Source organism: Rhinatrema bivittatum, chromosome 12, assembly GCF_901001135.1.
Source record: "Rhinatrema bivittatum chromosome 12, aRhiBiv1.1, whole genome shotgun sequence".
NCBI lineage: Eukaryota > Metazoa > Chordata > Amphibia > Gymnophiona > Rhinatrematidae > Rhinatrema > Rhinatrema bivittatum.
Window position 1 is genome coordinate 9,888,721 of NC_042626.1, and position 21,402 is coordinate 9,910,122.

At 48.1% G+C, this 21,402-nt stretch overlaps 1 protein-coding gene across 3 annotated transcripts in view; it reads left to right on the forward strand.

The window, feature by feature from the left end:
- Positions 1 to 8,818, forward strand: part of MAGI3 (membrane associated guanylate kinase, WW and PDZ domain containing 3) — a 188,192-nt gene extending 179,374 nt beyond the window's left edge. The window contains exons 21-22 of one of the 3 annotated variants that reach the window (XM_029574245.1): positions 3,644 to 3,733; positions 5,829 to 5,966. In XM_029574245.1, the coding sequence (XP_029430105.1) occupies positions 3,644 to 3,693 (50 nt within the window). In that variant the 3' untranslated portion in view covers positions 3,694 to 3,733; positions 5,829 to 5,966. Of the gene's footprint in view, positions 1 to 3,643; positions 3,734 to 5,828 lie in introns of all 3 variants that reach the window. The other 2 variants (XM_029574247.1, XM_029574244.1) reach the window with 2 other exon arrangements.
- The last annotated feature ends 12,584 nt before the right edge of the window (positions 8,819 to 21,402 follow it).

Here is a 21,402-nt window from a genome sequence, read left to right on the forward strand (position 1 = left end):
CATCTTATGTTATTCTGTTGTTTTTGGGGGTCTCATTCCTTTCGAGGCCGGAGACGGCTCGGAACTCCTCTATTTCTCCTCCAATCGCTAGGCTGCATCGTCAATTTTGCCAAGAGCAGCCTCACTCCAGCGCAGTCACTTGACTTTTTGGGAGCTCATTTAGACACCAAAGTGGGCACAGTCTGTCTTCGTTTTGATCAGGCCCAATCTCTCCTCTCTCAGGTTCAGTGCTTTTGGAACCTCCGACTTCCCACTGCTTGGGACTATCTCCAGGTGCTGGGCTCCATGGCCTCCACTATAGATGTAGTGCCTTGGGCGTTTGCTCACATTGCATCCCTTGCAAAGAGCATTACTCTCCCATTGGAAGTCGGTTTTTCAGGAATTTCAGACTCTTCTGCCGCTATCATCCCTAGCCAAGGACAGCCTGACCTGGTGGCTCAACCTGGATCACTTGCTAAGAGTGGTGGACCTAGAGGTTCCTCAGTGGGTGATCATTACGACAGACGCCAGCCTCACCGGCTGGGGGGGCTGTGTGCAAACGCCAATTGTCGCAAGGGCAGTGGATGCCAGTTCAGGCAGTGTGGCCCATCAACCATCTGGAGACGAGAGCAGTTCGTCTGGCGCTGAAGCGCTTTCTGCCTCTAGTCCAAGGCCGAGCAGTCCAAACCCTCTCCGACAACGCAATGACAGTGGCGTGCATCAACCGTCAGAGAGGGACAAGGAGTTTCCATGTCGCTCAGGAGATGAACAAGCTAATGCCGTGGGCGGAACTCCATTTGTTCCATCTGGCAGCGTCTCACATTGCAGGCGTAGGCAATGTTTAAGCGGACTTCTTACGTCGCTAACGCTTAGATCCCAGGGAGAGAGAGCTGTCCCAGGAAGCAGTGTCACTCCTCGTAACGTGATGGGGGACTCCCCATCTCGATCTGATGGCCACTCAAAGGAGCGCGAAGGCTCCGCGCTTCAGTCGCAGAAGAGAACACGGCGCAGAGGGCATCGATGCCTTAGTCCTCCCGTGGCCACGGAGCCTCCTGCTCTACGTCTTTCCACCTTGGCCCCTAGTGGGAAAGGTGCTCCGAAGAATAGAGAGTCACCAGGGGCCCATGATCCTGGTAGCTCCAGAATGGCCTCGACGGCCGTGGTTTGCAGACTTGGTCAACCTAGCTGTGGACGGCCCGCTTCGACTGGGACATCTGCTGAACCTTCTCCAACAGGGCCCAGTATTTTTCGACCAGGTAGATCACTTCTGTCTAGCGGCCTGGCTTTTGAAAGGTGCCGGCTGAGAACATGAGGGTACCCAGAGGCTGTTATCTCCACTCTTCTCAAGGCTAGGAAGTCTTCCACCTCCATGTCCTATGTCCGGGTCTGAAAAGTTTTTGAGTCTTGGTGCCAGTCCACACAACTTTCTCCACATCATGTGACAATACCCCAGATCTTATCTTTCTTTCAGCGAGGTCTGGAGATAGGATTAGCCTACAGTTCCCTCAGAGTGCAGGTAGCAGTCCTTGGTGCCCTCCATCATCAGGATGGAACTACTCTTTCATCGCACCCCGACATAGGCCAGTCCTTAAAAGGAGTAAAGCATGTGAAGCCACCAATACGCAATTTAGGCCCTGCGTGGAGCTTGAATTTGGTCCTTCGAATTCTAGGCAGTCCACCGTTTGAACCTCTGAAGAGAGCTACCCTCAAGGACCTCACTCTTAAGACAGTATTTCTGGTGTCTATCTGTTCAGCTCACAGAATTTCAGAGCTTCAAGCCTTGTCATGTAGAGAGCCTTATCTACGCTTCACGGATTCAGGGGTATCCTTGTGGTACCATACCATCTTTTCTACCAAAGGTGGTCTCGACCTTTCATTTGAATCAGTTGGTGGAGCTGCCATCCTTCGAGGACGAGGATTCCAGAGAGCTTAGACGCCTCGATGTCAAGCACGTCCTCCTTCGATATCTGGAGGCTACCAATGACTTCCATTTATCGGATCACCTCTTGTCCTCTGGAGTGGTCCCAAGAAGGGAAACAAGGCTTCTAAAAGCATCATTGCCCGCTGGCTAAAGGAAGCCATTTCTACGGCGTATGTTGGCGCTGGGCGTCTACCACTAGACGGTATAAAGGCTCATTCTCTCCGAGCTCAAGCAGCCTCCTGGGCAGAAAGCAGAGTAGCCTCTCCGCAGGAGATTTGCAGAGCGGCTACCTGGAAGTCGTTACACACATTCGCGCATCACTATCGCTTGAATCTTTAACCACCGATCGTGAGCTCCTTTGGGGCTCAGGTCATTCGAGCTGGGCTATCAGTGGCCCACCCTACTTAGGGAAGCTTGGGTACATCCCACTATCTGGACTGATCCAGGTACGTACAGGGAAAAGAAAATTATTCCTTACCTGCTAATTTTCGTTCCTGTAGTACCATGGATCAGTCCAGACGCCCACCCTAGGGATTGTTGGGGGTTCTTTGGGATAATTTTTCAGCTCGACTGTGTAATTATTTCAGGATTGGTTTGGGACTGATTAAGAGTTCAGGTTGCAAGTTTTTTGCTTAGACTTGTTTACAGTTGATATTCAATTTTGTATTGATCCATGATATTCAATTTGTATTGATCCATCCAAGGTGTTTTTCCTTATTGCTTGGATATTCTTAATACTGAAGGGTTACAGAGGGCGCACCAGTTATGAGGGACCGCCCTCTCAGTTTTTGCTCTGACTCCATCTGCTGGAGGGGGGGGGGCTGATCCATGGTACTACAGGAACGAAAATTAGCAGGTAAGGAATAATTTTCTTTTAGTAGCCCTTCTCTGGGCGGCCGCGTTCCCAAGCATTAAACAGTTTCGGATCCGGTTCTTCAGAGTTTGGGGTGCAGGGGGGAGCCATTATAAGCAACACATTGCATCTTGGAGTCACAGCGCTGGGCGCTCCCACCCCTCACCTCTTTCTCCTGTTTCCAACTTTCCTCTGTTCTGTTGTAAAACTGCGTTTCGGATTGCCCTCTTATTCCACTTAAATACAAATAAGTTGTAGTTGAGACTTTTTTTTTTTTCCCCTGGGACTGATGTCATGGGTTTGAGGTTAACTTTAGAGAGCTGTGCTGCCTTCCTTTTGTACTGACCCGACGAGGCGAGTGCAGCTCTCGAAAATCCGCCACAAATGTTTGAAGCTGATCCAAGTTGCTGGCTGCAACTTGTCTGTCTATCTTTTTTTTTGTTTTATTTCTAGGAAAGTGTTGGTAAAACTGCATAAGCTCCCTTCCAAAACCAAAAAAAAAAAAAAAGTGAAACTGTTGGAAAAGGAGGCAGCCTGTAGAGCGCGTGGCTGTTTGATGTCATTAGCTTTGCGACGAGAGTTGTCCCAATGTGGCGACGCAAGACTTCCGTTTCCTAATGTCCATTTTAGTTCTATAGCAGCAATTCAAGGACTGAGGGAGGGCTCTGGCACTGTCCTACTGAAAGTAAACTCAATCCCAGAGGTGGTCCATGCATACGCTCTGTGGTGGCCAGGATCCACCCGTGGAGCCTGCCAAAGAGCCACTGAAGAGCCTTCGATAAACTCTTACTGTTTGTCTTTGAGTGGGATCTTTTTGTTGACTGCTTTGATTTATTTTTCTTGTTTTTGGTTTATACTGTAGTCCTAGGCTTTTTCTCTTCCTCCTTTAGGTGTGGCTCCTTCTGGTCTCTGCTCGTACCTGAAACCTGATCAGCATTAAGGGCTTTCCATGCTTTTCTGGGCCTTTCCTTACAGACTTGGTAAATTTGCATGTCTTGTGATTTCACCTTTCTTTCTTTTGGGTTTCTATTTCATTTTCTTTCTGGGTTTTTTTTTTTTACATTCTAATTAAATAATGCTTTTAAAAATAACTCTGCCTAACCAGCTTTCCACCACCTTCCATTTCCTTTTGACTCATGGTTCACGACTTGGGGATTCAATCAATGTTGCCGTAGGTTGCAAAACAAAAACTGCAAAATTTATAACTAAAATCTCCGAGGCACCCAAGATTCAAAATGGGAGGGGGAGGAGAGGTTGGGGAGAGAAGTTGATGGAGCTCCTTGTTCAGAGATGGCTTGCACGGCGTCAGATTGCACCACACTTCATCCGCATGCCTGCATGACCCAAGCTTGCCACGCAGTGTTGACGTCATTTAATTTTTACGCCTGTTGGGAACCTACAGCTCAGGTAGAGGCTGTGAGGATAAGATGAGGCAACCAGAGAAGGAAAAGCAGGCCAATCCATGGTTTGGCTTGCAGAAACTGTCCCGGCCTTGTGGCCGTGCTGCTGCCAGTTGGTCCGGTCTGTGCATCCAGCTAAAAGGTCCTGGGTTGGACGGAGCATTGAAGGTCTGACCACAGCGGCGTGCACAGCTCCTCTGGGGAGAGGGGACTTGGCCCAGCACTGCTTCCTTGGCCACTTGAAGGAGTGGTGTTATTTATTTTTTAAGTTTATTTCAGTTTTTCATTGGTAGCTCAAGGTGAGGTGCATTCAGGTTCTGTAGGTAGTTTCCAGACGGCCTTACAAACTAAGGGCCTATTTACTAAATGCTTTCTTTCATTTTGTGTTTATGGGAAAAATGTTTACTAAATTGGGCAGTAAGTTTGCACCTGAGGCAACGGAGCCCAGTTCTCGGGCTGCTGCTCTAACTATTCCTCTCCTAGCTTGGTTGGTGGGTAGCAGCTGTAAGTCAGAGGAGGATTCTGCTAGTCTTGAAAATCCTGGGGGCCGCGGAGGGTGTGGAAGGCAGGAGCAAGAAGAGAATAGAGAGGACTTGAATGTGTCATGCGAGTCTGTAGCTAATGGGAGCTGGAGAAGCCTTTCCTCTGCTTTGGCCTGCGTTTGGGTCCAGGAAAAGGGGTATTATGAAATAGAACTGATAATTCAGGCTCTCTTTCCTCTGGGCCTGCACACTGTGGCAGAGTGTGCTTATCTAGGAATGGGGCCCTTTAAATTGCAGAGTAAAAGAACATGGTGGCATCCCCCCCAAAACAAAACGGGTCTTTAAGAATAGCCAGTTAAGAGGGAACATTGTGTTGAGTCGACATTAAAACAAAGCAAGCCCAAATTAAGCCACTTTTATTGAGACAAGGATAATCTGCTGAACTCCTTTGATCACGGGGGTAAAACAATCACAAGAAGTAGATACTACAAATTTGGAACCCTTTTTTTTTTTTTTTTGGGCCTCCCTCATCTCCTAGTCCTGTCTTAGAGAAATATTACTGGGTCCTGGCGAGGGTGGCTCTCGTGTGCAAGACACGCGGTGATGATGGTGTCTGCTGGCTGGTGCCTCCATGATGATAGTGAATGTAGAAATCATTAGTTTAATTGGCCGTGGTTTTAGCATCTGTGCCCCTAAGAAAGGGAAAACCAGACGTAATTGGGAAAGCTTCCTTGGCGTTAATAACATGGAGTTTAGTTTTTTGATATGTTCACCAATATGTGACTAGCCTGAATCCATGGACTCTAATTAATTTACCTTAATGTGGACGTGAAATTGTTCACAGAAATTCAAAAAATTGTATTTTATTTTAATTTAGACATTTTCAGATTAACTGAAAAGCTTCTTGAAGCAGGGGTTATTGATTGTAAGATGGTGAGCCTCAGGATTCTCCTCCAAAGTGACCTGCTGCTAAATTATGCATCTCTCATAAAGGAGATCTAGGTTAAATTTGGTAGCTCTGATTCACAGATGAGGTGGTTGTGTGTGTGTGGAGGGGGTGCTTAATCAGTTAATAGTTTTGTAGACTGCTTGTGTTCATAAGCTTTGAAGATAATGACCTTAAGGCCCATCTTATCCACCCAATTTTGCCCTCAAAAGAGATTTTATAGTCACCTGTCCTCTTTCGCTTTCAGGTGATCTGGATATCTTTAATCCTTCATCTGCAAGTGTAATATATGATGAACTGCCACCATTTTCATCACACCCGCCTTCTGCTTCCACATCTGAGGGATCTCGTGTACCAACAGCTGATGAGGCTTTAATGAAAGTTCAGATGCCTGAGAAACAGGACGACTCCAAGGACTGTACCCCTGATAGACCAGAGGACAAAGACAAAGGCGCTTTGACCAGTTTCAGACCTTCTGAGAGGCAACGTGAGGCAAAGCATGCGACTTCTGTCCAGAAGAACGTTAGCAAGAGGGAGAGGTCCGCCAGCCCTAGGACCGCCGAGAAAAAAACCCATTTAGAAGTGGTGAAAGAGGAGGCCTCGAGACGAGGCAGGTCTGTTAGCCCAAAGAAGCTGGACGGGAAAAGTTCTAAGGATTATCGTGAAAGCTTCCTCAGCCCTGCGAAAGAAGTCCCAAAAAGAAGACCTAAAGAGGCCAAAGACAGATCTGTGAGTCCGAGAAAAGCTGTTCCGAAGCATTCAGAAGCCGGTGTAAACCCAGACCAGTCCAGAGGCCATCGAGGCAGGTCTGTCAGCCCAAAAAAACCCCTGAAACAGGACGGAACTAAAAACAAAATCAGAGAAAAAGAAAGCGCAGCAAAACATCAAGGTAGAAGTGCTAGTTCTGCAAAGAAGGAACATGTTGAACAAACTAAGGAGAGAAAAGAAAACCCAAGGAAAGACAGTTCAAAAGCCAACATTCCTGTAAAGAATGACAAGAGGTCTCCAGAGAGGAAAAGTAAGAGACTATATGAAGTACCTGTTGCTGCTAATAAGGCCAATGAGGGCACGAGAAAGAACCACGAAGACGAACAATTAAAGAAAGCAAGCTCAGATGAACCAAGACTGAGCAAATCCAAAGCAGTGGATGGCAAGAAAAAGCCTGAGAGCGTGCCGGAGGAGAAGACTGCATCCAGGGAGCTTTCTGTCCAGAGCAAGGAGCAACACCAGGAGAGAGCTGCGGAGCTGGCAGACAAAACCAAAGACGACATGATGCTCAAGTCTGAAAACAGCTCCGGGGTGAGGAAAGCGCTCATAACCCCTGGGCCATGGAAGGTACCAAGTGCAAGCAAAGTCACCGAAGCCACAGCCATCACGGATAAGCAGGCTTGACTGGTGGGTGGAGGAACACCTTGACTTGTACAGACACATTTAGTCATCAGTGGAAGGCATCATCCTTTTTTCGAAAGGTCTTGACTGTTCAGAAGATGTAAATAGAGATGGGGGGCACACACGCTTGTGTATTTCATTTGATCACACAGCGAGGTGAGCTGGCCTGCATGAAGGACATTTTAAGACTGCGTCTAACAAACTTGTCTTCCATAGATTCATGAGGATCCTCATCCTTTGAAGGAACCATCTTGCTGCTCTTCTGACACTGCACTGCTATAAGGCTACTGCTTGGATAGTATTGTGGAGTTTTTCCGAACAAAATAATTTAAAATGCCTGTGTTGTCATGATTCACTTCTTTTTGTGCCAAGTTTTCTGCCTGGGTCAGTTCTGTCCTCATGTATTGTAAACATGTATTCACGTACACAGAAACAGCAAGGTCTTTGTTTGCAGATAAATGTTTGCCGTGTAGCACGTTGCATGCCTGCTTTAATGATAGGAAGATATCGGTAAGTTCTCACCGCTTCAAGTGATACAAAAACAGAGGAGCCCTCAACTGCAATATGCTACATGCCATGGAGGTGAGGGGGGGGAGGGAGAGCTAGTGCCCCCCATTAGCTGGCTTTTGACTGAGATTTTCCTTTCAACATATGGTGGTACTGTGTGTATCTGTGCAAATCACTTAGAAAAAGGAATAGTTTTCCTCCTCACAACATTTTGTGTGTTACCGGTCTACTTGCTCGTTTGTGTTATTTTTATGTATTGTTTTTGGTGACTCACGGGTGGTGCTGGTAGTAACTGCTGTGGAGAACACGAGTTTGTCTTCTTGGGTTTAAGTTGGTGGAAGGGGAAATGTCCCATTAGCCCGGCGATAGTAACGAGCAGATTCCTTTCATTACCTGGGCCAATGAAAGTTGAAAAATGCAGGATTAACATGTTTGTTGAATATCTGCGTTCTCTTAATATTTTGTCTAATTTCACTGTGATGGCTTGAAGTCCTCTGTTTTCGCTGACCCACTGGCTTCAGTTTTGTTCTCTGTTGCCTGGTTAATCTGGTTTTCTGGCTCGGTGGTTTTAAGTGCTTTTTTTCGATAAACCACTTGGCTTGTCCCTGGTAGCGCTATAGAAACAGTAGGCACACTTAACCCAAAGGATGTCTGCCTGCTCTGGGACTACCGAGGCATTGATTCCCATGAGGTTTAGTAAACGTTCTCGTCTCAATTGCTGCTCGCTGACAATGCATGATAAAACGTAGGCGGTGTTCTCCTTGCTCTTGACGTCATGGGAGGGGGCGGAGGGTGTACAAGTTGCCTGAAATTGATTGCAACAGTGCATTATCTTTTGGGCTGTCAAATCTCGCAGATGGGAGAGGGAAGATGCAGGAGCCTGGAAGCCATGGGAGAAAACCTAGACAGGCAAATTTACAAAGATGAACTGTGGCAGTCCAGGGGCACTTTCAGGTCAACACAAGCCAATCTCTGGGTGGAGTGGAGGGAAAAGTAATGACGACAGTGCAGCCCTTGATTCAGGGATGAAGGATGTGTCCAGATGTGGTGTTGCTTCTGTTATGCAATTCACCTTGTGTTAAGAAAGAGTAGAGATGATTTCAAGGCTTCACGAGAGCTCTGAACCTCATGAGCTTTGTAAAGAAACAGCTGTAGTGTTTAATGTTTTAAAGTGAAGACTTCACGTTGAAGGACACACCAGATTGCTAACTGCAGGGGCAAACTCTCACTAGGAGGGTGAGGACAAAATCTGTTATACTTACTAGAACTAACTTAACATTACTTCCTGCACTGCATAAAAGTTAAAAAAAAAAAAAAAAAAAGCACAAATGCCCCGGCTCATATTTATTGTAATTCTAAATAAAATAATGCTTTACCCAACATTGCTGTGCTAATAACGAGTTCCCTGCTTCTCACATCCTCCATGCTGGCTGCTATTTTGAAGCCAGATGCGGATAAACTCTCTTCTTCTTTCTTTACGTGGAAGATAACCAAAGTTAGACCGAACACTGGGGGGGACACGGGGTGAGCCACTTTGCATCAGAGCATAGTCGTGGATAGTCCTGGTCCGCTGATTGTCATTTGCCACAACGCCATCATCTCGCTCGTGTCTCGTTTGTGTAAAATCCTTTTTATGAAACTCAACTGTGAAAAATGTTTAGAACTTAGCGCTTTACGATTAGAGCCATGGTCGGAGTTTATATTTGTTCCATGCGCGTGCGTGTACATGTATATTCGCATGTATACACACACACACGTATGTTTCCCTAGTTGTAACCACGGAGTACAGCACAGCACCAATTTCAGATAAAGGTGGAACGTGTATGTGCATTTAAAGATGTACACACACACAGTCAATTGAATCAAACATGTATAGAGTAATGTCATGACTCTCGTAACCACCAGACTGATTTGTCGTTTTTCAGAAAGAGGAAAGTAAAACCCAGTCTGTGTCTCCGAGGAGTAATCACTTTGTTTTGTCTGACACAGGCGTGCATGGAGCTTGGTGACACACACAGGGTCTGTGTGTGTCTGTTTTTAATAAATGCATTTTTGGGGGGAAGGGGGGATGTTAGTTTACATAATGGAGGCATACCCTAGATATGTAAAATATACATGCATACATATATGTGTAGAGAGAGAGGCACGCACACGTATCTGCACTCATTATTAGTGATAAAGGAAGGATTTAACTCCCCCAGGATCAGTTGGTAATTATGAATGCTTCTGCTGATTGTTGTCACTGTTAACATGATTGTGGCTGTGACTTTTTTTCCCCCTCTTCTGAACATTTGTAATCTGTGTAATAACTTAGCCTTGGGGCCTTGGAATGCTATAAGAAATGAATATACTGGTTGTAAATGTTTATATATTGTACAGCACCTTTATACATACATCTATATAAATATATATATACTTCTGAGATTCTGATTAGAGACCTGTAAATCGATCATTATTTTTTATATATAGTTATATTAAGAATATTCCAGGTCCCCAGTTCTTGCACTGTACAATAAATTTGCTGTATACTTAAAAAAAAAAAAAAAAAAAAAGAATTGTGCCAGCCTCATGTTTTATTGCGGGGTTTGAATTACAACCGCTCTCCTTTATTGTAAGATGTGGCCCGGGGAGAGGGAGAAGAGCAGGGAGCGACATCCTTCATCCGCCCTCCCCCCGAGCTGGCCAGGGTGGGATAAAACAGTGAGGGAACAATGGGCTGTGGGGAGGAGAGAGAGAACCTGCCCGGGGGCCAGCGGTTGCCATCAACACTTGCTGTCCCTAATTGATTCGTTCCCGTGTCCCTTTTAAAAAGAAAAATATCTCCAAGTTTGTGTGGGGGTTTTCTTGTGTTTTTCATTGATACTGACGAGTCATTTTGGAGCAGGAAGCTTTACATCTTTCGGAGCAACTGCACCTATGTTGATTTTGCTCAGTGACAAATGTTTTGGGTTTTTTTCTGGTTAAACCTTTTGCTGTGTTTTCCATTAATTGCCACTATACGTTGATTTCAGCAAACAGATTGGATGGAGGTCCTGTGCGGGCCTGGCATTACCTCCATGTCACAAGTAGCCTTCAGCGCTGCTCAGCTGAGCGCATGGCTATTTCTTCGCTGGGAGCTGGGCTGAAATCGCATGTATTTATTATGCATGGCTCACCTGGGCTGAATCTCTGTAGCCCAGTGGCAGGCCATTGCCTCATCCCATCCTCCAAAGTTACCCTACGCATTGTGTTACGCTGAACTTGGGCATTTCCTATACGTACGTGGGTTATGTCCCCCGTCCAGCAGATGGAGTCAGAACAAAACTCGAGGGGAGGCTCTCTATAACCTCCCTTCCTTCCCTTGCCTCAATCCTCAGTATCTTCTGACTCCAGCAGATGTGAGCAGGGGACTGTGCAGTCCCCAGTACAGGAGCTTAGGCTTTCTAGGCTTTCTCTATCTTTGTCGTCTTTAGGGATCAAATAAAAAAAAAAAAAAAAGTCTTATTGGGACTCTGGAGTTTTGTTCCAGTTCTAGGGGGACCGAAGGACTTGCTGTCAGGTCTGCGCTCTTCCCCCCCCCTCCCCCTTTTTCTCAGTTGTTCGGGGGGGGGGGGGGTGTTCTTGTGTTTGGTTCTGTTTCAGGCTTACCTCCGTTTCGCTGGAATTTGTGCCGGACCCGGGGTGCACGCTAGTGGTGCTAGTCTCTCCCCCTCCCCCCGTCACAGCCGCTACCAACCCGCGGCCCCGCGACGCTTCATTCCCCGGGGCCGCAGGACGCCGGGAGGTCCCATTCCCCGGCGCTTCTCTTGGGTCGGTGTGTGTGTGTGTGTGGGGGGGGTGGTCCGTGTGCCCTCACAGCTCGGCAGCTAGGTTTTCGCCGGCCTTGATCGCAGCCCTTCCTTGCCGATCCCGCCATGCCGCTCGTCTGATTGCTCTGCATGCGGCCGGCAGGGAGGTCTGCTGTCGCAGGCGGGGCTCTGTGCGAGCTGCTCCCCTGATGGGGAAGACAGCTCTCGGCAGGGGGAAGCCACGGGCCCTCGCAGCGAGTGGGGGCGGGGAGCTAGAAAGCGGCGGGAACGGCGGCCATTTTGTTTTCTGATTCAGAGGCAGGCATTTCGGAGGAGGACACAGAGGGACCCATATCTGCGGCGCCTCCCGTTTTAGCGCCGTTGTCTGAATCGGAGCCTGCTGGTCGGGAAGGGGAGGTCCCGGATTGCCTCCCCTCGGGGGCGCTCGCGTTTTCCCCTGAATTTGTCGTCCTCATGCACCGTGCTTTCATGCAGTGCAGGTCTCAGCCTATGGATTTTGCCGGGGGACCCCCCTCTCAAACTGGCGCGCATGATAACTCCCCTGCAGGGACCCTCCCCTCAGGGTAGTGCTCAGCCAGCCGGAGGAGCGCCGGGGCCCTCCCGGGTCCCTCCTGCACCAGCTCATGGATCCAACGCACCCTCTCCAGGATATGACAGGAGACGACCCCGCTTTGGCTTCCCAGGTGGAGGGAGAGGATCCGAGAGTCCTTCGCGTTTTTCAGTTCGAGGAGCTGGATGACCTCATTCCCCACATCCTGGAGGAGATGGACATTGATGCCCCCCCGGAACCGGTGGTGGCCACTCCTCCGGGGAGGAAAGGGGATCCCCTGCTGGCAGGGCTCCGTCCGCTGTTGAAAGCCTTTCCAACCCATCCCACCTTTTTACAACTGATTTCTAGGGAATGGGATTCGCCGGAGACCTCCCTCAAGGTTAGTAGGGCAATGGACAAACTTTATCCCCTGCCGGTGGAGTTCCTGGAGCTGCTCAAGGTTCCGGCAGTGGATTCCGCAGTCTCGGCAGTAACAAAGAGTACCACCATCCCAGTTACGGGTGGCACGGCGCTGAAGGATCTTCAGGACAGGAAGCTGGAGGTTTATCTCAAGAGAATCTTTGAGGTTTTGGCGCTGGGTCTTCGGGCGGCTATCTGTTGTTCACTAGCTCAAAGAGCGGGCCTTCGATGGGTGCAACAGTTGCTCACTTCCCAGGCTCTACCGGAGGCGGAGGCCTAACAAGCAGATCGGTTGGAGGCCGTGATAGCTTATGGAGCGGACGCCTTTTATGACCTCCTTCGGGTACAGGCCCGATCGATGGTGGCTGCGGTCTCAGCCCGTCGTCTACTGTGGCTACGGAACTGGTCGGCGGATGCCTCGTCCAAGACACGACTGGGTTCTCTCCCCTTTAAAGGTAAGTTTCTCTTCGGGGAGGATCTGGACCAGATCATCAAGTCCCTCAAAGAGAATGAGGTGCACAAGCTTCCTGAGGACAGGCCGCGCGCTACTCGATCTTTCAATTCTACCAGGTACCGCTCCCGTAATCAGTACCGGTACCGCCCTCCGCAGCAGCAGCACCAGCAGTCCAGGACTTAGTCTTCTCGTGCGCATACCTGGAACCGGTCCTTTCGGGGCCGCAGGCCTGGCAAGGAGGGGCAGGGCCAGAGTACCTCCTCGAAAACAGCTCAATGATGCCAGGCCGACCCACGATCCGATTCCCCAAGTAGGAGGTCGCATTGCCCTCTTCTACGAAGCATGGGCCCAAATCACATCGGATCATTGGGTCCTGGATATTCTAAGACACGGCTACGCCTTGGATTTTGTCCGTCCGCCCAGGGACAGATTTCTCTTCTCCCCATGCGGCTCCCTTCACAAGCAAAGGGCCGTCCGGCAGACCCTGGACTGTCTACTCTCCCTAGGGGCGATCGTCCCGGTATCTGCCTCCGAGCTGGATCGGGGACATTATTCCATTTATTTCGTGGTGCCCAAGAAGGAGGGCACTTTTCGACCTATCCTGGACCTCAAGACGGTCAACCGGTCCCTCAGGGTTCCACGCTTTCGTATGGAGACATTGCGCTCTGTTTTGGCAGCGGTCCACCCAGGAGAATTCCTCGCCTCCCTGGATCTCACGGAGGCGAATCTTCATATCCCGATCTTCCAGGCGCACCACCGCTATCTTCGCTTCAAGATCTTGGGGCAGCATTTTCAATTCCGAGCCCTTCCATTCGGCTTGGCGACAGCGTCACAGGTCTTCACGAAGGTTATGGTAGTGGTGGCGGCAGCCCTACGGCGGGAAGGAGTTCTGGTGCACCCTTACCTGGACGACTGGCTCATCCGGGCGAAGTCTCGAACCGAGGGTCTTCAGGCGGTCAACAGGGTGGTGCAGTTGCTTCGGTCCCTGGGGTGGATCATCAACTTTTCCAAGAGCAACCTCACTCCTTCTCAGTCATTGGATTTCTTGGGAGCACACTTCGACACCAAGGTGGACAAGGTGTTCCTACGTCCGGACCGGGCACAGGCATTACGCGAGCTGATCCTTCGTTTTCTGGCGCTCCCCGCCCCCACCGCGTGGGACTATCTGCAGGTCCTGAGAACCATGGCGTCCACCATCAACCTTGTACCGTGGGCCTTTGCGCACCTGCGTCCGCTTCAGTGGGCGTTGCTATCCCGTTGGAAGCCAGTGTCGTGGGAATTTCAGGTGGTACTTCCGCTCCCGGCAGCTGCAAGACTCAGCCTCCGTTGGTGGCTGGACTCTCGCCACTTGGCACAGGGGGTCTCTCTGGAAGTTCCGACCTGGGTGGTAGTCACCACGGATGCCAGTCTAGCCGGTTGGGGAGCGGTCTGTGGGTCCAGCTCCATTCAGGGCCTTTGGAAGGAGGATCAATTAAGATGGCCAATCAACCGGCTGGAGACAAGAGCGGTGCACTTAGCGTTGTGGGGATTCCTTCACGTGGTTCATCACCGGGCGGTCAGAATTCTTTCTGACAACGCAACCACGGTAGCGTACATCAATCGCCAGGGGGGCACGAGGAGCCGTCACATCTCGTTGGAAGCGGACAAGCTGATGCAGTGGGCGGAACTCCATTTGAGCTGTCTGGCAGCCTCCTACATTGCAGGCATGGACAATGTGCAGGCGGACTTCCTCAGCCGGCAGCGCATAGATCCCGGAGAGTGGGAGCTCTCGGAGGAAGCAATGCGCCTGATAGTTGGACGGTGGGGGACTCCCCACATGGACCTCATGGCCACGGCCAAGAACGCAAAGGCCCCTCGTTTCTTCAGCCGCAGAAGAGAGCACGGAGCGGAAGGAGTCGATGCCCTGGTGCTCCCATGGCCCCGGAAGATCCTGCTGTATGTCTTCCCTCCGTGGCCCCTGGTGGGGAAGGTTCTCCGGCATATAGAGAACCATCAGGGTCTGGTCATACTGGTGGCACCGGAGTGGCCCCGCCGGCCGTGGTTCGCGGACCTACTTCACCTGGCAGTGGAGGGGCCGGTGCGGCTCAGTCATCTCTCCCGTCTCCTACGTCAGGGACCCATATTTTTCGAGGAGGCAGATCGCTTCTGTCTTGCGGCTTGGCTTTTGAGAGGCGCAAGCTGAGGCGCCGTGGATACCCGGAGGAGGTGATCTCGACTCTCCTGCGGGCACGTAAAACGTCCACCTCCGTCACGTGCGGGTTTGGAAGGTATTCGAGACATGGTGCCAGGCACGTACTATTCTTCCGGGCCACGCTTCGGTGGCACAGGTTCTCTCGTTTTTGCAGGTCGGCTTTTCACCTCAACCAGTCTGTCGAATTGCCTTCCTTTTCTCCGACAGATCCCCGGGAGCTCCGCAAGCTTGATGTCAAGCGATGTTTGCTGCAATATCTGGCAGTCACCAATGAGTTTCGCCTCTCGGATCATCTGTTCGTCCTCTGGTCGGGGCCTAAGAAGGGTTGTCTGGCTTCCAAAACTACCATTGCCCGTTGGCTGAAGGGGTCGATTGCAGCCGCGTATCTCGGTGCCAGAAAGCAGCCACCGCTGTCGGTCAGAGCGCACTCCCTTCGTTCTCAAGCTACTTCCTGGGCGGAAAGTTCGTCTGTCTCTTCACAAGAGATCTGCGGGGCAGCCACGTGGAAATCTCTCCATACTTTCGCACGGCACTATCGTCTGGATGTAAGGGCGCCGGTGTTTGGTTCCTTCGGGGATAGCGTCCTTCGAGCGGGGCTGTCCACGGCCCACTCACTGTAGAGAAGCTTTGGTACATCCCACTGTCTGGACTGATCCTGGTACGTACAGGGAAAAGAAAATTATTCCTTACCTGCTAATTTTCGTTCCTGTAGTACCATGGATCAGTCCAGACGCCCTCCCTGAATTTGGGGGTTTTCTTGGGATACGCTGCCGCTCGAGTGTCTTTTTATCTTACCTCTCTGTGCCCTGGTTTCCCAGGGGTTGTTTTGTTTCATGGTTCTGTTGTTAAGTTCCCATTGGGGTAATGTTAAGACAGTTCTCGAATTCTTTACCTTTTGCCTTGTTGGGCTTTTAGTTACTTGATCCCTCTGTCTCTTCTCTTCTCGGCTTTGCTAGTCTAGATTACTGAGGATTGAGGCAAGGGAAGGGAGGTTATATAGTGCCTCCCCTCGAGTTTTGTTCTGACTCCATCTGCTGGACGGGGGACGTAACCCACCGTCTGGACTGATCCATACAGGAACAAAAATTAGCAGGTAAGGAATAATTTTCTTTTTCCTTTTGCATGCTTACTTTGGGGGTGTTCCACGTGTGGTTTGATGGCAAATAATTATTTGTTCTCTTAAGCTGATGCTCTGGATTAGAGCATCCACCCCCAGCAAACTCAACCAGCAGCACATGGTGAAGAAGGGAACAGGAGAAGGCCACAGTCCTGCCAGAGCTTGCTCTTTAGGACAGGAGCAGAATGCAAATTAAGCTGGTTGACAGGCCCAAGCATGCACCACTGTGAACATTCGGTGTGGATATCCTGAAGAAAGCCAGACCTGTGTGCGGCCTGCCTGTGCTGCGAACACATGAGGCCGAGGAGTTCAGACAGCAAGAAGAGAAGGTAACACCCCTCTCCATAGTACTGTGGGCACAGGTGCAAAGGTGAAACTACCTAATGTGGGATTTAATGCTGTTTCCAACTTTTACAGGGTATGGCCATATTCTCTTGTGTCAAGATGTTATTGGCCGCGTCTTCAATAGGCATGGAGCGAAAGCATGCCAGGGGCTGCATTTTGAATCCAGTCTGGGTTGCATCCTCCACTGTGGCACGCTGAAGTCATTTAAGCAGATAACTGACCATTATTACTTTGGCAATGAGCTTCTGTTAACCTTTCCAATTGTCTGCTGGCAATGCGGCCATGCAAAAGGTTGCCCAGCGTAGCCCTACTGCAACATGGCTAACCTGGTTTCTGAGCAGCGTTGTATTCATTGGGAGCGATACCTCCCCCCCCTACCTTGTGCACGCTTAAGGTTTATAAAATTAGTAGCATGTGTGAAACTTCAACACATTATTGTATAAAATCTGTAGTTAATCTCTTGCAGCAGAAAGCAAAGTGAGGGGAAATGGATCCCATCTGGCTTCGTTAATGGAATTGGCTACTGCTAGCCCCTACCTTCCCCAGCTCCAGTGCGGTGCTGCTGTAGCGTTGCTATGGTGACGGCAGGATTAATGGGAACGAGGAGCCCATCGTATTATTTTCTGCTGAAAACCAATTCCCGGTGCTCAGCATCTTAAGGAAGAGGTGAACCCCCAGACCACTGCCTTCTCGTCTGTGTTTCTGAGGCGCTACACACAAGATGCAGCTTTACACAGCTAAGCAAAGGTACATAGAGCGAGGGCGAGAGAAAGCTGTTTCTAGAAGCATCACCCTGTTACGTTATCAATCATTTGGGTGTTAAGTTAGATTAATTGTGCAAAACCTTTGCGGTAGGAAAGTCTGCTTACGGGGCTGGAGCCTGATCTGTCTGCCTGTGGTTGCAAGGGGGGGGGGGGGAGAGAGAGAGAGAGAGAGAGTCTTGTTATACAGAAATGGGACAGCAGCCTGAGACCATGTGCCTCTTCTAGGCTGGCCATCCACATCGATTACTACACTGCCCCAGCCCTAGCCTTCTCCCCCTGAGATCCCCTCCATTTAGCTCATGTTTTCATAAAGTCAGAAACATTTCCAATGGGAGGCCATTCCATGCATCCACTGCCCTCTCAGTAAAGAAATATTTCCTAAGGTTAATCTCCACTCTACAATACGTTTTTAGGTACAGCACACTCTGACCGGGGGCAGGTTCAGGCCGAGGAGGAGGAAGCAGATGAATCTGATTGCCAAGTCTAGACCCCTTCTCTCCCCTCCCCCCCCCTTAAATCATTACGCTGGCCAAAAAAAGAGTTCACATTCAAAATAGACATCAATTAATCATCGATGTTGTACAGGTGAATTTTCCAAAGCCATTTATTTTTAGTTAGATTTTTATATTCCACTTTTCAGCACTTCAGAGTGGATTACATTCAGGTACTGTAGGCATTTCCGTATCCGCACAGGGCTTACAAATCTAATTTTATACCTGAGCCAATGGGGAGAGTAAAGTGATGTACCTAAGGTCACTAGCAGTGTCAGTTGGATTTGAACCCTGGCTTCGCTGGGTCATAGCTCGCTGCTCTTAGCCCTAGCTTTGTGTAAGTGCACAAGGAGTAGCCGCCTAGTGCTTATTGCAATAGCATATAGTGTAGCAATTTTCAAACACCCCCTTCCATGGGTGAGGTGCATTTAGATGTGTAAAACCCAGTGTTACAAGTACAAATGCTTTTGAAAATCAGGCCCTTTAATCTCTGGTGGGTACAGGTGATACACATGTACTTCTCTTCCTTTGTTGCTGGCCTTTTGTATGTTTTTAGCTTAGTATGAAGCTACAGCTGTGAGCTTCTGAAATTACTGCTTAACACAAGCATGCCTGCCCCACCTCACCCAGCTGGCATGGGGGTGAGTGGCTGTCTTATTGGGTTTGCTGTATCTGAATAGCAAGGTAGGAGAATCCCCACCCTCTGGTTGGAGAGGGAGAAGTTGTCTTACCTGTTCATTTCCTTTCCTTTTCTTCTCCTCTACCAGTCCTGTACCTATGGGTTTATCCTCCTATCCAGCCAAATGGAGGCAGAGGCTTTTTTTAAATGACATCAGCAGAACATAAGCACAGATTACAACCAATGCAACCCATTTACTACTGTCAAAGCTAAAAAAATTTAAGAATTTTTCTAATATTTGAATTAACAAGTTGCTAAATATTAAAGCTGAATCTAAGCAGAATTAAAATGATAGAGGTCTTTAAGATCATGAGAGGTCTTGAATGAGTAGATGTGAAGTGGTTATTTACACTTTTGAATAATAGGAGGACTAGGGGCATTCCATGAAGTTAGCCAGTAGCACATTTAAGACTAATCAGAAAATTCTTTTTCACTCAACACACAATAAAGCTCTGGCATTTGTTGCCAGAGGATGTGGTTAGTGCAGTTAGTGTAGCTGGGTTCAAAAAAGGTTTGGATAAGTTCTTAGAGGAGAAGTCCATTAACGGCTATTAATCAAGTTTACTTAGGGAATAGCCACTGCTATTAATTGCATCAGTAGCATGGGATCTTCTTAGTGTTTGGGTAATTGCCAGGTTCTTGTGGCCTGGTTTGGCCTCTGGAAACAGGATGCTGGGCTTGAGGGACCCTTGGTCTGACCCAGCATGGCATGTTCTTATAAAGGAAGTAATTCCCCAATGCTAAACAATGTCTGAAAACTTCTTAAAATAACTAGGTTTTTGTTATTTCTAAATGTTCTACTCAAAGGGTGGGGTTCTGGTCTGATGTAGCAGAAGTAAAGGAATGAACAGGTGTGACAATTTCTCCTTCCATTACCTTCTGCTTCACCAGTCCCGACTCTATGGGAAATACCAAAGCCCATCCAAGGAGGGGGGGGGGGTGGATAACAATCCTGCTTTCAAGATAGAAGAACCAAAACTGATATCTTGACTAGGGAGAAGATCTAACCTAGAGTGCTTTGCAAATGTTCCCTGCATGTCTCCAGAGGACTTAAACATCTTTCAGCCCATGACGAACTTGTGCTCATGTTGAATGGGCCTTAATCATATTAGGTATCATTTTACCCTTATTTTATTTAGATTTATATTCTGCTTTTCACACTTTGTAGTGCTTCAAAGTGGATTACATTCAGGTACTGTAGGTATTTCCCTATCCCCAGAGGGCTTACAATCTAAGTTTCTACCTGAGGCAATAGAAAGTAAAGTGACTTGCACAAGGTCACACGGAGTAACAGTGGGACTCGATCCCTGGTCTCCTGCTTCATAGCCACTGCTCTAACCACTAGGCTACTGCTCCACTCCCTTCACTAAGTAAGCATAAGAAATAGTAATCTTTAACCATCTAGCAATTGAAGTCTTCAAAGCTGCTTCCCCTTTCCATGACCACAAAAAACAACTGCCAGTCACAGACTTCCACAAAACCTGTCTTCTCAAGATAAAATTTTAAGCATCTTCTGACATCTAAAAATCTTAAACTAAATCTTCCTTACCTTCTTTTAATAGGAAAAGAAGAGACAACCTTAGGTAAAGAAGGAACTGGTCTCAAAATAACTGAATTCTTTGTAAAACACAAAAATGAAGATTGAACTGACAAAACCTGAAATTCCAAAATTCACCTTGGAGGTAATATCAACTAAAGAGACTGTCTTAAGAGTTAAATCCTTAATTGTAGAGTCTCCCAAAGGCTCATCCAGTTAATGCTTGAAAAACTAAACTCCAATGAATAAAAACTGGTCTTACAAGAGGATGTAAATAATTCACACCACTTAAGAAATGACAAAAATCCCTGTAGGAAGAAACTAAACTACCATTAATTTTTCCTCAAAAACTTGAAATGGCTACTGTTTGACCTTCAAAGAGTTTAACACTAGACATTTGTCCAAACTCCACTACAAAAAGGAGAGAATATCTCCTATTTGAGCCTTCCATGGTGCTAACCCTTTCTGCAAACAAAAATTCTCAAATATATGCCAAACTCTTATATAAGGAAGAAGTAGACCTTTTTTTAGAATATAACATTGTACTAATAACCGAATGGGAATAGCCTCTTCTTGGCTATTGCAAGGGAAAGATTAGCAAAGCCATAAGCCAAAATAGAGTTGGATCCTCCATTGCTATAGGCCCCTGATGGAGAAGACAGTTCATCTGAGGGCGTAGAAATGGTTGATCCACTCAAAGTCTCCTTTGAGTGGATCAACTCACCACCATCTTCTTGGCCAAATTGGCTGCTCCTAGCACCACCAATACCTTCTTTCTCTATTTTCCTTAAAACTTGGGCTATTAAGGGCCATGGGGGAAAAAGATATAGAAGTTCCAGTTAGGAACTAGGGAACCTTTTGGGGGAAGGGGGGAGTCTCTTCCGGGCTCCACCTTAACCAGGGTGGAACCAGACTGCTGGCACTAACCTTTAAAAAGGAGATTGTTCTAGTTTAAAAGCTGCTCTAAGGGGAAAGCCGACAGTCGCTCAGCAGCGTATGGTTCGGAGAGAGGTACCTTCAAAGGATACTAATGATACATTAGAATTAGGGCATCCCGACAGTGAGGTTCCAATAATAAGAAAGTAGTCCCAGTGCCTGTAACTCAAAACACACCTGAGCTAAAAAATTCTAACTTATCCCTATCAATTAAAAAGCAGAATGAAAATATAAACAAAAAGCACACTTTGAAATGTTTGTTTGCTAATGCCAGAAGTCTAAGAAGTAAGATGGGAGAATTAGAATTTATAGCAGTGAATGATGAGAGAGACTTAATTGGCATCTCAGAGACCTGGTGGAAGGATGACAACCAATGGGACAGTGCTATTCCGGGGTACAAATTATACCACAATGAATTTGTCGCCTTCTAGAGATTCGAGAACACGTCCTCCTTGATCATCTTCCATAGCCAACTAAGGAGGTCAATTTAAATCCAGAGAGAGATTCTGCATCCACTGTATCCAATCTCTCTCTCTTTGGAGCTCTCAGAGTCAGCTGTAGAAAAATCAGCCTGCAAGTGATCAACATCACATCCCTCTTGTAAGGTATTAAATGCCTTATACAGAAATCTAAAAAATTCTGGTGAAAAAGATTGAGCCACTCGCAGTCACATT